Genomic DNA, 15,220 nt, shown 5'->3' with positions numbered 1-15,220 from the left:
GTGGGATCCAGAGATATCAGTGAGGTTTCCAGTTCATTTTCCTTAATCCCTAAGGTAGGTTGCATGCAAAGTGAGCACCACCCCCTCACCATTCCTCTTCCCAGTGCCTTTGTCAAATTTCCTTCATACAGAAAAAAAGATAATGATTAAAATTCCATGTGGCTCTTATATCCTGAACTATAAGCTTGTAAGCTAAGGGATTTAATAACTGCAATCAATTAAAGCGCATCTTGTTGGAATGCTAACTTTCTGCCCAGAAATCAGTGGAGGAAATTACATTGCTGTGCACAGCTAAGGGAAGGAAAAAAACTCTCCTGACATCCACAAAAGCCTCTTCTTAATCCTTCAAGAGAAAGCACCGTGGCTAGCTCCCCCAGTTCCAATTTGGCTGTGGTTCTATTGTGTGCAGCTGTGTCTTATACTCTCTGAGAAAAATAGGGCAAGAAACTCTCGATGAGGTTGCTCTGTTTGCCCTGAGGTGAAGAATGTTCCCTTCACTCATCATGTTCAATCAGCGGAGTTATTACCCTTTCTTCTGCTGCTGGCTCTGCATTTGCTTTTGGAAGGTGATGTGGCAGCCACCATAGCCAAAATACACCAGGGGTCTTAGGTCCAAGACTGTGGGGTATGGTTGACCCCAGGCCCCAGCATCTAGCATAGGACTCCATGCACAAAACAAAAGCAATAAGTATTTGTAAAGTAAAGTCCTACAATTTTGGAGGTAAAAAATAAAGCCCAAATCAGTAAATCACCAAGAAAAAATAGCTAAAAGCAAAAGAAGACAAGTAGTTGGATTTTTCCAGTTTCATCCAATATTCTTATGGGAGTCATACTTTCACCTCTAGAAGGCAGACCTGAGACACAATTGACAACCTGGGGACCCTTGAGACCGAGCAGGCTGTGTTAGACCTATAGGAGCTTCCAGGACAGGCTAAAGGGGGCGCTGATTCTCTGGGCATGTGTGCTTGTCCTGATTGCTCCTTGGCCCTGTGAGCTCAGCAGCCCTCATCTCCTTCCTAATGTGTTTTGGCAGAAAAAAAGAAAATAATCATAAAAAAGAAACCCCAAAGTATTTTACACGAAGCCCTGAATCACAGTCTGAACCTAGACAACCTTCTCCACTCTGGCTCCCTGTGTTCAAATCCCACCAGCCCTTCAAAGACAGCTCCTGTGCTCTAATTTCCTTTCACCACAGCTAATTTCTCCTTTCTCTGTATTCCCAGGGTATTTTATTGACATTTTCCTTCTGCATCAAAGTTTAAGATTATTAGCTATACTTGAAGGTCAGGATCTATATCTAATGGATCTTTGACTTATCCCCAAAGGATTTACAATATCTAACATTTAATTAATAGCCAAATGAGGTTAAATGCTTTCTGCCATATATATGAATAAGTATCAATTATCCAAACTTTCATCAGCTCTATAAACATCATATCCTAAAGGTAATAAATATGCTGAGAAAATGAACACAACTTTATAATGAATTCTCAGTTATCCTCTTTATTCTTGTTGTTTAGTCACTAAATCATGGCCGACTCTCTGTGACCCCATGGACTGCAGCACTCCAGGCTTCCCTATCCTTCACTATCTCCTGGAGTTGGCTCAAACTCATGTCCACTGAGTCGATGATGCTATCCCAACATATCATCCTGTCGCCCCCTTCCCCTTTTCCTTCAATCTTTCCCAGCATCAAGGTCTTTTCCAACGAGTCAGTGCTTCACATCAGATAGCTTAAGTATTGGAGCTTCGGCTTCAGCATCTGTCCTCCCAATGAATATTCAAGGTTTATTTCCTTTAGAATTGACTGGTTTGATCTCCTTGCTGTCCAGAGGACTCTCAAGAGTCTTCTCCAGCACCACAACTCAAAAGCATCAATTCTTTGGCACTCAGCCTTCTTTATGGTCCAACTGTCACATCTGTACATGACTACTGGAAAGACTATAGCTTTGACTATATGGACCTTTGTTGACAAAGTGATGTCTTTGTTTCTTAATATGCTGTCTAGGTTTGTCATAGCTTATTCAACAAACCTCTGTCCATAGTTCTTCAGGCACTCTGTCTACCAGATCTAATCCCTTGAATCTATTAATCACTTCTACTGTATAATCATAAGGGATTTCACTTAGGTCATACCTGAATAGCCTAGTGGTTTTCCTTACTGTCTTCAATTTAAGCCTGAATTTTTCAATAAAGAGCTCATGACCTGAGCTGCAGTCAGCTCCAGGTCTTGTTTTGCTGGCTGTATAGAGCTACTGCTTCTTCAGCTGCAAAGAATATAATCAGTCTGATTTCAGTATAGACCATTTGATGATGTCCATGTGTAGAGTCATCACTTGTGTTGTTGGAAAAGGGTGTTTGCTATGACCAGTGTGTTCTCTTGACAGAACTCTGTTAGCCTTCGCCCTGCTTCATTTTGTACTCTGAGGCCAGACTTGCCTGTTACTTCATATCTCTTGATTTCCTGTTTTTGCATTCCAGTCGCCTATGATGAAAAGGACATCTTTTTTTTGATGTTAGTTCTAGAAGGTCTTGAGGTCTTCATAGAACCAGCCAACTTCAGCTTCTTCTACATCAGTGGTTGGGGCGTAGACTTGGATTACTGTGATGTTGAATGGTTTGCCTTGGAAAAGAACCAAGATCATTCTGTCATTTTTGAGACTGCACCAAGTACTATGTTTTGCACTCATTTGTTAACTATGAGGGCTTCTCCATTTCTTCTAAGGGATTCTTGCCCACAGCAGTAGATATTGTGGTCATCTGAATTAAATTCAGCCATGCCCACCCATTTTAGTTCACTGATTCCTAAAGTGTTGATGTTCACTCTTGCCATCTCCTGCTTGACCACGTCCGGTTTACCTTGATTTGTGTACCTAATATTCCAGATTCCTATGCATTATTGTTCTATACAGCATCATACTTTACTCTCACCGGACACACCCATAGCTGAGCACTGTTTTGGCTTTGGCCCAGCCACTTCATTCTTTCTGGAGCTATAGATTCTGAGCAACTGACAGTGTATCTCTGTGTATAAAGACAAGACAAAGAAAAACTACTTGAAATTTCAAGCTCTCCACAAAAACAAGAAAGCTAAATTTTAGCAACTAAGAAGAGTATTTCCTGGGTTTAGGGTCTTCCCTAATTGGCAGTAGGCTGAGGACTCCTCACTATCTCCAGTTATTCTAAATAATTGGCAGTTTATGGAAGAATCAATAATGGAGTACTTGACCTGCTAATTTAGTTCTAAAGGTCATCACCCTCCATGCATTTTCTGACTGTTTGAGAGGGAAAGGGACATGTGTTGAGTTAACTGACACTGTGTGAGCACCCAATTAATAGTAAGCACCTGGCTTTAAATGATGGATTTATTTCCAGGTTTATCATCATGCTCACTGATGCTAATGATTTCTCTGTGGCCAGAATTTCTTAGATGGGAAAACTGGGCTACAGAAAAATTAAACATGTGTCTTGTTGTTTTGAACTCCCTAACAGCAGCAGACCTGGTCCCTCTCACAGCTGTGTCTACACAAACAGCCAGACTAGCATCCTACTGTGGAGGGGTGAAGAGCCAAGTTTCTGCCAGGCATCTTTTTTTTCCAGTGGACATATGACACATCCGATACACACATGCACAAATACACCCTTATGTACACATGTCTGCTCCAATCAGAAGTCCTAGAACAGACCCAAATTCAGTCTTCTATATTCAGTAGTTTAAAAAAATAAACACACAATTGCTTTAAAAAGTGCACACAGAATTCTTTATTGAAAAACACAGGACAGCCATTGCATTAATCATTGCTGCTGCTGCTAAGTCACTTCAGTCGTGTCCGACTCTGTGTGACCCCAGAGACGGCAGCCCACCAGGCTCCCCGTCCCTGGGATTCTCCAGGCAAGAACACTGGAGTGGGTTGCCATTTCCTTCTCCAATGCATGAAAGTGAAAAGTGAAAGTGAAGTCGCTCAGTCGTGTCCGACTTTTAGCGACCCCATGGACTGCAGCCTACCAGGCTCCTCCATCCATGGGATTTTCCAGGCAAGAGTGCTGGAGTGGGGTGCCGGATGGTACCAAAACATATCAGTTAAGTCAACTGAGATTTTTTTTTTTTTTTTTGCACTTACACAGAAGGGTTGATGAATTTTTTTGACTCACCAGTTCATTTTGAGGAATTCGTCTCCAAGACAGACGCTGAAGCTGACCTCTCTGGCTTATCCCCAGAGACTTCCGAGGACACAGTACAGCCAGAGCTACTTAAGGTCGGCCCTCCAGAGCCTCTCAGACCTGGGAGTTTTTTTCCGTCCTTTATTTCATATCATCATCCTCACAAAACTTACTCTTCTATAAATGTAAACAATCTCATTGACAGTTGCATTCTATTTTTCTCAAAATAGAACATGTTGCAGTGGAGGCACAACTACAATTGTCTGAGTGAGAAGGGTCTCCAGTGCGTGCGGGCGGGCGGGCTCTGGTGAGGGTCCCGGGGAGTGGCAGCCGTAAGGTGTGCCCCTGCCCAGGTATCCGAACCTCTGGCTGCCTCTCCTGACAGCTCCCAAGCTGCGTCAGGCCTGATAAGAAAAAAAAAAAAAAAAATTGTCTGAGTGAGTGAAGGAAGGAATGGACAAATATAGGGCCCTTGTTGGGGGTATGTAGGGTTTAGCATAAGGTTTTAAGATGTGCAACAGTTCAAGGAACTTTTTAATGAATTCAGAGGCTGGTTTAAAACTATTTCCTTGGGCTCCATTCTATTTCAGTTATGTTTTCCCTTCTATAGATGGGTCCTACTGTTACCCGTAGTGAATTGGAGATTGAGAGCCTATTTGGATCAAAATGGCCATTTGGTTCTTCTGCCAGATGGATATCAAAGAAGCAGGAATATTAAAGAACTTGTAGACTGAGTCTCAGAGGGCCACCATAGGCACAACTCTCCGGGGCGCTATTCACAGCATGGTCTGCATGAGGAGTGAGAGATCCCCAAGATCAATAATCTCACCCCTTTCCTTGCTGGTTTGCTTAATAACTGACTAAGAGGTCAATATTTGTTGAGTGAGTGAAGGTCAATACAAGGAATCATGGCAAACACAAGAAGGGAGCACTGAATTCCCTGGGGAACCAGGGGGTTCTTCATGGAATAGGTTACATTTGAGCAATATCTTAAAAGATGGCTAAAAGAAGCGGGAGAAGTTTGTTTCAAGCATATGGAATTGTGAATGTTGAAGCATGGAGCTATATATATAAAAGCCTGGCATGATTGGAAAGATGGAAAAAGTGCAGTGCGTGCAGGCAGCAGAGGACTCCCAAATGTGTGCATCAGACTTCTATTTTTCAGCTCTTTCTTGTCCAGGTCTGCCTGGATGAACAGGTCAGAACAGACCTCCCTATCTGAGTCATGTGCTGCCACTCAAGCATCAGCCAACTGGATGTCTGGGGCCACCACATCCTTTAAAATTTAAACAAAACTTCCGCTGATGGAAAACCAGCATCCCTTCCTAATGTCTGCGGTTGCTCCAGGCACCACCGCCTCCTACTACTTGCTTCTTCTGCCTTATCTCCTCTTCTTCCTTTGCTGGAACCATCTAACAAATCAGATCCCTCTATTCCCCAAAGGCACAACTGGCACAAAGCCATCTATGTAGGAAGTTTTACTGAAGGTTTAAAAGTACCAGTAGGTTACAATACAGTGCAGCCAATTAAACAGAATATTAAACAGCCTCTTCTTTTTTATTTTTAATTTTTTTAACACCAAAAACATTTTGTATTGGGGTATAGCCAATTTGGGAGAAGGGGATGGCACCCCACTCCAGTACTCTTGCCTGGAAAATCCCATGGATGGAGAAGTCTGGTGGGCTGCGGTCCATGGGGTCGCTAAGAGTCGGACACGACTGAGCGACTTCACTTTCACTTTTCCTTTCATGCATTGGAGAGGGAAATGGCAACCCACTCCAGTGTTCTTGCCTGGAGAATCCCAGGGACGGGGAGCCTGGTGGGTTGCCGTCTATGGGGTCGAACAGAGTCGGACACGACTGAAGCGACTTAGCAGCAGCAGAGCCAATTTACAATGTTGTGATAGTTTCAGGTGAACAGTGAAGGGACTCAGCCATACATATACATGTATACTATCCCTGTCATCCCATTCCTGGAAGGTTCTCCCGGCCGTCTTCTGCGGTGAAACCTGGCAGTTTCCTGGAATTCAGTTCCACTCTTCTGCTCATCTTCTGCTGACTGCCCACAAATCCCTGATTCCTATGGCTTTGCTGACACAAAGCAGTTCGGCTCATCCAGTCCTCCATTTATCATAGGGGATTTCTGTCCTGGTGGTTTTTCCCTTCCCTGCTACATCCTTAAAGGACAGTGTGAGAGGAGACTTCCCCCCAAAGCCCTGCTATTTAATTAGAGGTTGAGACTCACCTCAGGTGCTGCCAATTCTGTCAGTGAAATTGCTGGGGACTATCTCTGATTTTACTCCATCAATTTTTGGCCAGATTAAAAAAAAAAAAAAAACACCACATCAAAAATTCCCTTCTCTTCTGAAGATTGCAAAACCCTTCCGTCTCTAGAATATGTAAACAGAGCCATAGTAACTGAAGGGACTCTCCCTTTGGTCAATCCTTGGGCCTTTGTGTTGTCTTTTGCTGTTGTTGTTTGAGTTTGGCCCGCAAGCTCAGGTCACGGGATTAAAGGCTGGCTTAGTTGTATCAGGAGCGGGTGGAGCGGATTGCCATCTAGGCATTTCCTGTATGGGATGCAGGACCTGCACATACTCAGAAGGCCAGCCCAGCCTGGGTACCCGGCAACCACAGAGGGGGATAGAGCCCAGGGGCAGGAAGAGATAGGGGGAAGGGCTGTTATGCGTGCAAGTATAAGGGGAATACCCGACAAGGCAGGCCAGATCAGAACTCCACTCCACTGGTCTCTTTACTTCTCTGGATCCAGCTATCCTCTTCTATGCAGTGAAAAATCCCACTTAGATGGTCTCTTAACATCTGTGCCCCTGTCATTTAAAAAATTAGGAGATTCATGAGACCCTTTCAGTGCCCTAATGAATAGAGCAGCTTTATTCTTGGAATTTCATACATTCTCTGTGCTGCTATGTTCAGTTTAGGATGACGTAATTTCAGTTAAGTCCTTGACCAGGCATGCCCAGAGTTTTGGAAGCCATGTTTCATGTATGACACAGACACATTCTGGTGATAAAGTTTAACCATATAAGGTTCCTGGTTGACATAATAAATTTTCTGAAATTATAAGGTGAGATACTGTGAGCTATAGTATTTTCTTGCTGGTATCTTTTTTGTTTGTTTTTATTTATTATTTTGGCACATGTAGTCAGAAGTCTTAGCAGGTACAAGGGGTGAGAAGTAGAAAACTGCATTTACTTGAAAGCATCAAATGATTGGAAAAGCAAAACACAAAAGGCCAAAACCTAGAATTTTGTCAACACTGAGAAACAATCAAACAAGAGTGTGGCTGCCTGGGCTCAAATCCAGCTCTGCCACATCCAAGCTGCTGACTAAGTCACTTAACCTCTCTGTTCCTCCTGTGTAGTGGGTGTAATAGCACCACCGACATCACTGGCTGGTTAATATACGTCAAGCACTTGGAAGGGTGACCAGCACATACATGTTAAAGGCTACATAAATCCAGCTGTGTTATCACGAATTCAATACTGACAGTTATTGAGCACCTACTATGCACCAGGCTCTGTGCAAGATTTAGAATACAAGAGTCAACAGAATCCACTGTGCCTTTAGGGCTCACAGTCCCACATACAAGAAGGACATTTTCTTAAATGAAGAAAAATTCATTTAAGACACACAAACACACACATGCAGACTGACCCATTCTGGTCAGCTGCCAGAATGTGATCACTGTCCTTTAGATATATTAATTTTTAAAAAGAAGCCTGCCCATCACAAGCACAGAAGGTCACCTTGAAGGTCTGAATGTGTCGTGTTACTGCTTTGCTTTGTCACCGCTGGCTCTGATCTCTCTTCCGTGGACCCTTGCATGTACCCAGTCCCATGCCTGCCGCTTTCCGCACAGCAGTGGCCCCACATGGGACTCCACTCTGCCTCCCCAGATGCCTCCAACCCAGGGCTGTGGGAGGTGAGCTTGTTCTGAGCACATTTATCTACTTTGCAGACTCCATTTTCAGCTTCCTTTCCTTACCCAGAAGGGAAATTATGCCACCACCCCCTAGCCCATCCAGGACGATAGATGGTGACTTTTTCTCCCCACAACAGGAATCAGTGCCAAGATAAGGAAGAGTTTTGCTAATTATCCCTCCCTTTTCCACCCATAAGCTTACAAGTTCCTGTTGTTTTCTCCCTTCATCTTAAAAAGCATAGTAAATGCTAACTTCTGTCGGTAAGCTAAGTTCCAGACACCTAGTTAACTGCTTTATTTGAATCATCTTGTTGAATTTATTTGTAAATTCAGCAGATAATTCTTGGGCATCTACCATGTACTAGGTGCTGTTCTAAAAGCTGAGACTGCAGTGGTAACTATGACAAATAAACAGAAGCTTTCTTGAAACTTCCATTGCAGTGTGGAGAGACAGACAATAAATAAATAGCAAGCCATGTGTATGCTCTGTTTTTTAGTTGTGTCCAACTCTTTGTGACCCCATCGACTGCAGCCCGCCAGGCTCCTGTGTCCATGGAATTTTCTAAGCAAGGATACTGGAGTCGGGTGCCATGCCCTCCTCCAGGGGATCTTCCCGACACAGGGATCAAACCCGCGTCTCCTACATTGGCAGGCGGGTTCTTTACCACTGAGCCACCTAGGAAGCCCTATAAGAGCAAAAACTAGGAATAAAATAGATTGATGGGATGAAGAGACTGGAGCTACCTGAGAAGGATGTCCAGGGAATGCATTGAGAGTATCTGAGAGAGGGGAGTGTGGAAGGAAGAAGGCTGGAGAAATGAATAAAGGCCAGAGCTCTCAAGTCAGAGTTGAGGTTTGGAATTTATTCTGCTGCTTTGTGGAGAATGGATTATAGGTAAGAGAGGTCAGTTAGGAGACTGTCTCCATACCCAGGAGAAAACTTATGAAGCCTTGGTACCGGGTGGTGGAGGTGGTGATGGAGCTTGAGTTGGAGAAGCCATCAACTGAGGATCTTTTAGAATTAAGGCCAGTAGAACTTGCTGGAAAATTGAGATGAGACAGGGAAGGGGAAGCAGAGGAAGAGAGAATTCAAGCTTGACTCCCAGGCAGAGGGAGAGACTATGGCAGGAAACAATCTGAGGTGGGGAAATCGGGACTTCTTTTAGACATGTATTGTTGAGAAGTTGATTAGTCCCCGAGAAGATGTCAGTGCCAACAGAGGTCAGAGAAGTCAGGGACAAAGATGTACATTCATGAGGCATTAACATGTAGACAGGATTAGATGAAATATGCTATAAAGGAGTAGAGATGCAGAAGAGAACATGTTCCAAGAACGCAACACAATCTAACCAGGTCGTGCTGCTCTTATTCCCACTTCGCAGATAAGGAAAATAAACTTGGACAGGTTAAGCGATTTGCTCAAGGCCCAATAAACAGTGGCACTGGGATTTAACCCAGGCAGTCTGCTCCCATCCACTCTGCCATAGTGGACACAATGGCGCTTTGCTTCCTTCATGTGTCACAATCTCTCTGCAGGAAGAAGATGATGATGGTCTGCCTAAGAAAAAGTGGCCTACGGTAGACGCTTCTTATTATGGTGGCCGAGGCGTTGGAGGCATTAAAAGGATGGAGGTAAGGACAGCTTCACTTACTCATGTCTACGTGCTGACTACTCAGTGACAGAAAACCAAAGCAAAATGGTGAAAACTCACACTTACGGTCTAATGGGGATGTGACTCGTGAGGCATCAATGGAGAGATGGCAAGTATAGCCTTTTACCTCTGCACCCCAGTGTCTTGTCCACTGTGAATCAGAGCAATTCACTCATTAGCTCAAGTCCCCCTACCCCCACTCCAGTGGTTTCTTCTGTCACTGGAATACAATCCAGAGTTCTTACTGGGCCCACAATGCCCTTGCTTGTGTTGTTCCCACGCCCTGGATGGTCCCTCCCCCAAATGCCCACGCCCCTTGCTTGCTTTCGCTGCTCCTCCAGCCCTTCCCCTTTCCCTTTCTCTACTCCACCCCTCTTCTCTGGTCCTCATGACCCAAAAGAAATGAGGACTGGGTAGCACATTGCAGTTATTTGTGATCCCTGTTCTCCAGGGGCATCATATTTTATTTTGTCATTTCATGGGGTTTTTTGTATGTTATTTCTTTTAGGTTCGTTGGGGAGAAAAGGGCTCCACAGAAGAAGGTGCTAAGTTGGAGAAAGCAAAGAATGCAAGAGTCAAGATGCCAGAGCAGGAGTATGAGTTCCCTGAACCCCGAAATCTCAACAACAACATGCGCCGGCCCTCCTCTCCCCGAAAGTGGTATTCTCCGATCAAGGTGCGCCTCTTTCTATTCAAAAACCCATCCTCACTCCTTGTAAAACACTTACATAGGAAGAACCAGAATCTCTTGAGATGATATCAAACCAAAACCCAGCTTATCACAAAGAAACAAATTTCTCAAATCATGGACTTGAAAGTTTAAATGTATATTTTCCCAGTTTCCACAATATCGAGGTGAGAGCTGGGCTTTTTTGTTTTAATTGGAGTATTGTTGATTTACAGTGTCTTGTTAGTTTCAGGTGTACAGCATAGTGATTCCGTTTCATGTATATCCTTTCTCAGATTCTTTTCCATTATAGGTTATTACAAAATATTAAGTATAGTTCCCTGTGCTATACAATAGGTCCTATTGTTTACCTATTTTGTGTATAGTAGTTTCTATCTGTTAATCTCAAACTCCTAATTTATCCTCCCCCCACTTCCTGTCTGGAAACCATAAGCTTGTTTTCTGTGTCTGTGAGTCTGTTTCTGTTTTTAAATAAGCTCATTTGTATAATTTTTGTAGATTCAGCATATAAGTGATAGTGTATAGTATTTATCTTTCTCTAACTTACTTCACTTGCTGTATAATCTTTAGGTCCGTACATGTTGCTGCAAATGGCATTATTTCATTCTTTTTTTTTTTTTTTTACAGCTGAGTAATATTCCATTGTGTATATATATACATCACATCTCTTTTTCATTTATCTGTTAACGAGCATTTAGGTTGTTTCCATGTCTTGGCTATTGTAAATAGTGCTGCTGTAAACACTGAGGTGCTTGAAAGTTTTCATCTTTTCCTGATATATGCCCAGCAGTAGGAGCTGGGCTTCTTAAAATCCCCATGGCAAAGTGGTGGAATGAGAGTGGACTTGAAGAAAGTAACTTGGGTAGTAACCCCAGAGAATGATTATAACTTTGAATAATTTCATTGGTAAGCTTTCCATAGTCTAACAACAATAGCTGGATTCTCCTCAATGCCTAATATCTATCCTTCTTGCCTCAACAGTAGCCCATTTCCCTTTATTCAAGCCGTGTGCTGGTGTAGAGGGCTGTGTTGGCCATGAGTCTAGTACTCATTCTCCCTGGCTGCGAACAAAATGTCTTATTTCTCCAGCATCTCTCTTCCCCCCTCACAGTTCCACAGCTTAACTGAAAGCCTTTTTGACTTATTGAGAAATTTAAGTCATAAGAGGCAGTTAATGCTTCCCAAAGACCTCTTTTCTCTTCCTCATGGGTGCAGATGTCTTTGAATTCATGTGATTCATTCAACACCCTTGCTCCTTGATCTTCCCCATAAGCATCTGCACTATGCCAACCATCAAAGAGCACTAGAAAATTGTAGCCAAAAAGACCAACATAGTCTACCAGTAAAACTAGAGTGGTAGAGTCTTTGCTCTGCCCAGGTCTGTCTGGAATCCAAGGCTCCAACTCACATCTGTACCCTCTAGCTCTGTGCTGCAGACAGAACTATGCCAACTCCAAGGCCTCCGGTGAAAGACTCAATATAAGAACCAGCTCTCTTTGCGAAAGAATGGATACATGTATATGTATGGCTGAGTCCCCTTGCTCACCTTTGAGTCCACCTGAAACTATCACAAAATTCTTAATCAGCTATACTCCAAAATAAAATAAAAAGTTTTAAAAAAAAGAACCAGATCTCATCAGCAGCCACCCCCCTCACACACACATACAGCTTTACCCCCTTCCAGTGATAAACTGAGATATTTGCTAATTTCAGAGCAGCTCTTCTCCCATGAAATCAAAAGTAGTAACCATTTTTAACAGTGGAGGACACTTTCTTGGTAGTTGTCTCTGCTGAGTTGAATTACCTCATTCTCAAACTAATCTCAGTGCATTGTCATTTTGGTTTGTTGTGTTTCAAGTGGTGAGATTCTTAAGATAAGCCACCCCCTCTCCTAGAGCAATGGGTTGAACTCTGGAAAAAATGTGGCCCAAATGTAGTTTGCTTGACTAACAGCTGTTTGCTTCTAATTATATTCTAATGTGGAACATTCAGTGGCGTGCATGCATGCACAGACAGGAAGGAGCCAAGGAGAATCTCAGATGAAGGCGAAAGGGGATTTTCTATTATGTTGTTTTCAGAAATCTGTACCTTGTGACTAATACAACATATTTGGTAAGAGCCAGGGTTTCATCTCTGTAATCTTGGATATTGAGAGAGCTTTAATTCTATTTGAAGAATTCATATTTGCTTGAGAGCATGTTATTCATCTGTTAACTAGTTGTCTAGGACTGAGTTTTATGAAACAAATGAGCATATGGTCAACTGGATTTAGAAATCTCAAAATACTCCCAACACGCACTTGGAATTAGTGTCAGTTGAACTGAAATTTGCTGTGTACCTACTGTATGCCAGTACTGCTGGATATTGAGTCTATAGAGGGTCTCAAACTTGGCTGAGAATCAGTCACCTGTAGGAGCTGTAAAAATACAAATCCCCAGGCCTGCTGTCTCAAACCTCATGATTCAGTCTCACAAAAGGCTTTCAAAGTCTCTCTAGCCTTCATGACCTGCCCACTTTTTCTCATAAAGTGAAACTCCTTTTTTCCCCTAATTTTCTCCGTTTTCAAATTTCCCATCCAAACTCCCTAAGGGAGACCCCACTGTTACCTCAGTTACCACTCCCTCCCCAGCCCCTGCTCTTCAGCCTTGGTCTCACGCTGATTCCCAGTGTGTGGTCCCTGAATGGGCAGCATCAGCATCCCCCAGGAGCTTGTTAGAAATGAACACCCTCAGGCCCCAAGCCTGACCTGCTGAATTAGCAGCTTTGGGGTTGGGGCCCAATTAAGAAGGGATCACCCAAGGTACCAGTCAGCCTTCCAGAGGAGACTCCCTGAGGGCAGGAACCATGGTGCGTGGCAAAGTGACTACAGTCATGCCTGGGAGACATCCTAAATTTCACATGGGTCCATTGTTCTCCCAAACACAGCTGCTGGATTAATGTTGAATGGTTGGAAAACTGCATGTTAAGGGATCACCAAAAAAGCCAGCTGGAAAAAACCTGTGATGCTGGTGGGCTCGTTAGGCACCTCTGTAGGACCCCTTTGTTAGGACTTGAGAAAGTGTGACTGCTCCTCCTGCTGCTGGAGCAGCTCACACCAAGGCTTACGTAGCACAGCTCGTTTGTGTGACTGCTCCTGTTTGTGAGTCTTCCCCCAACCAGATTTAATCCCTGCTGGAGGCACCAGTTATCCTTAACTCATCTTTGAATCACCCACAAACAGCATTATACCTGGCATGGAGTAAGGATTCCTCCACCTCTTGATAATAGAGCTGATGCGTGGGTTGTAATTATGAAACCACATCCAGAGCATCATGCCGGATAGACTCTCCTGTGACCTACACAGATCACTTTGGTACTCTTGGACTAAAGAATGTGACATTCTTCTTGCCATCTCTTTGAGGCAAGGAGAGAAAAAGGTCATCCTATGTGTATCTGGGCCATATGGGCAAGGGAAGGGAAAGAACAAGAAAGTTTGAGAGTGGAAGCACAGAACAGAATTGAAAAGGCATAATGTACACTGTTCAGAAGAAGAGCAGACTCTCCACCAGAACTTCAGCCCTTGGACTGTAACCCCATGTGTGGTTCACGATGAGCCCCATTCTAGCCACAATGTCTCTACACACTCACTAGGCCTTGGACAAAGCATTCAGCCTCAAGCTGTGCCGTAAACTCTATTTCCCTTTCCTGAACCCTCGTGCTGGATTTGTCTTGGTCCTGGCAGGAAACAGAAGGCACACTCAAGAGGGTCAAACTCAAACAATCTGGGCAGGGTTAAGAGAATCCGTGGCAATGGTGAGGCACGCAGGCACTCAACAGTGAGAGCTGCGACACCCCTGGGCCTGAAGGGCAAGGAGAGGAGAGGGTGTTACTGGATCCAGTGAGAGCTGCAGCCCCGGAGTAGAGGTCACCCAACGGGAGTTGTGGCCGTAGAGAGGGAGTCAGTAATCTAAATCTGCCCTGCTCCCTGTTTTAATATGGTCCATAAGCTAAGAATGGTTTTTGTATTTTTTAATCATTTTATTAGCACCTACATAATAGCCTTGAGTTTGCCTCTTGACCTACAAAACCTGAAATATTTACCCTCTGGGCCTATACAGAAAATGTTTGCAGACCCCTGCCCTATAAGAAAGCAGCCACTGATGGAAGTGGGGATCGGGGAGGGAGTAGAAGGAACAAGTACCAATCTCCTCGTTATCTTGCCCTCTTCTCTCCTTTTTTAAATTGAAGTATAGCTGATTTACAAGGTTGTATCAGTTTCAGCTGTATAGCAAAGTGATTCCATTATATATTTATTTTTTATTTTTTCAGATTCTTTTCCATTATGGGTTATTACAAAATACTGAGTAGAGTTCCCTGTGCTATATAGTGGGGTCCTTGTTGGTTATCTATTCTATATCTAGTATATCTAGTATTGTGTATATGTTAATCCTAAACTCCTGATTTATCCCTCCACCCCCTTCCCCCCTTTGGTAACCATAATTCATTTTCTATGTTTATGGGTCTGTTTCTGTTTTGTAAGTAAATTCACTTATATCATGTTTTCTCATATTCCACATTTAAGCAATATCATGTTTGTATGACTTACTTCACTTAGTGTAATAATCTCTAGGTCCATCCATGTTGCTGCAAATGGCATTATTTCATTCTTTTGATGGCTGAGTAATATTCTGCTATATATATATATATATATATATATATATATATATACACACACACACACGCGTGCGCGCGCACTCCACATACTCTTTATCCATTCATCTGTCTGCTGTCATCTTCT

At 43.4% G+C, this 15,220-nt stretch overlaps 1 protein-coding gene across 1 annotated transcript in view; it reads left to right on the top strand.

Moving 5' to 3' along the window:
- ANTXR1 (ANTXR cell adhesion molecule 1) overlaps positions 1 to 15,220 on the top strand; it is a 258,178-nt gene that overhangs the window by 173,913 nt on the left and 69,045 nt on the right. Inside the window, exons 15-16 of the mRNA XM_086326257.1 lie at positions 9,640 to 9,735; positions 10,264 to 10,431. Coding sequence (XP_086182383.1) covers positions 9,640 to 9,735; positions 10,264 to 10,431 — 264 coding nt within the window. The remainder of the gene's footprint in view (positions 1 to 9,639; positions 9,736 to 10,263; positions 10,432 to 15,220) is intronic.

Source organism: Bos grunniens, chromosome 11 (genome assembly GCF_055505025.1).
Source record: "Bos grunniens cultivar Pamir isolate PY7600 chromosome 11, Bosgru_T2T1.0, whole genome shotgun sequence".
In the NCBI taxonomy this organism is placed as follows: domain Eukaryota; kingdom Metazoa; phylum Chordata; class Mammalia; order Artiodactyla; family Bovidae; genus Bos; species Bos grunniens.
This window is presented reverse-complemented; position numbering and strand designations above follow the sequence as displayed.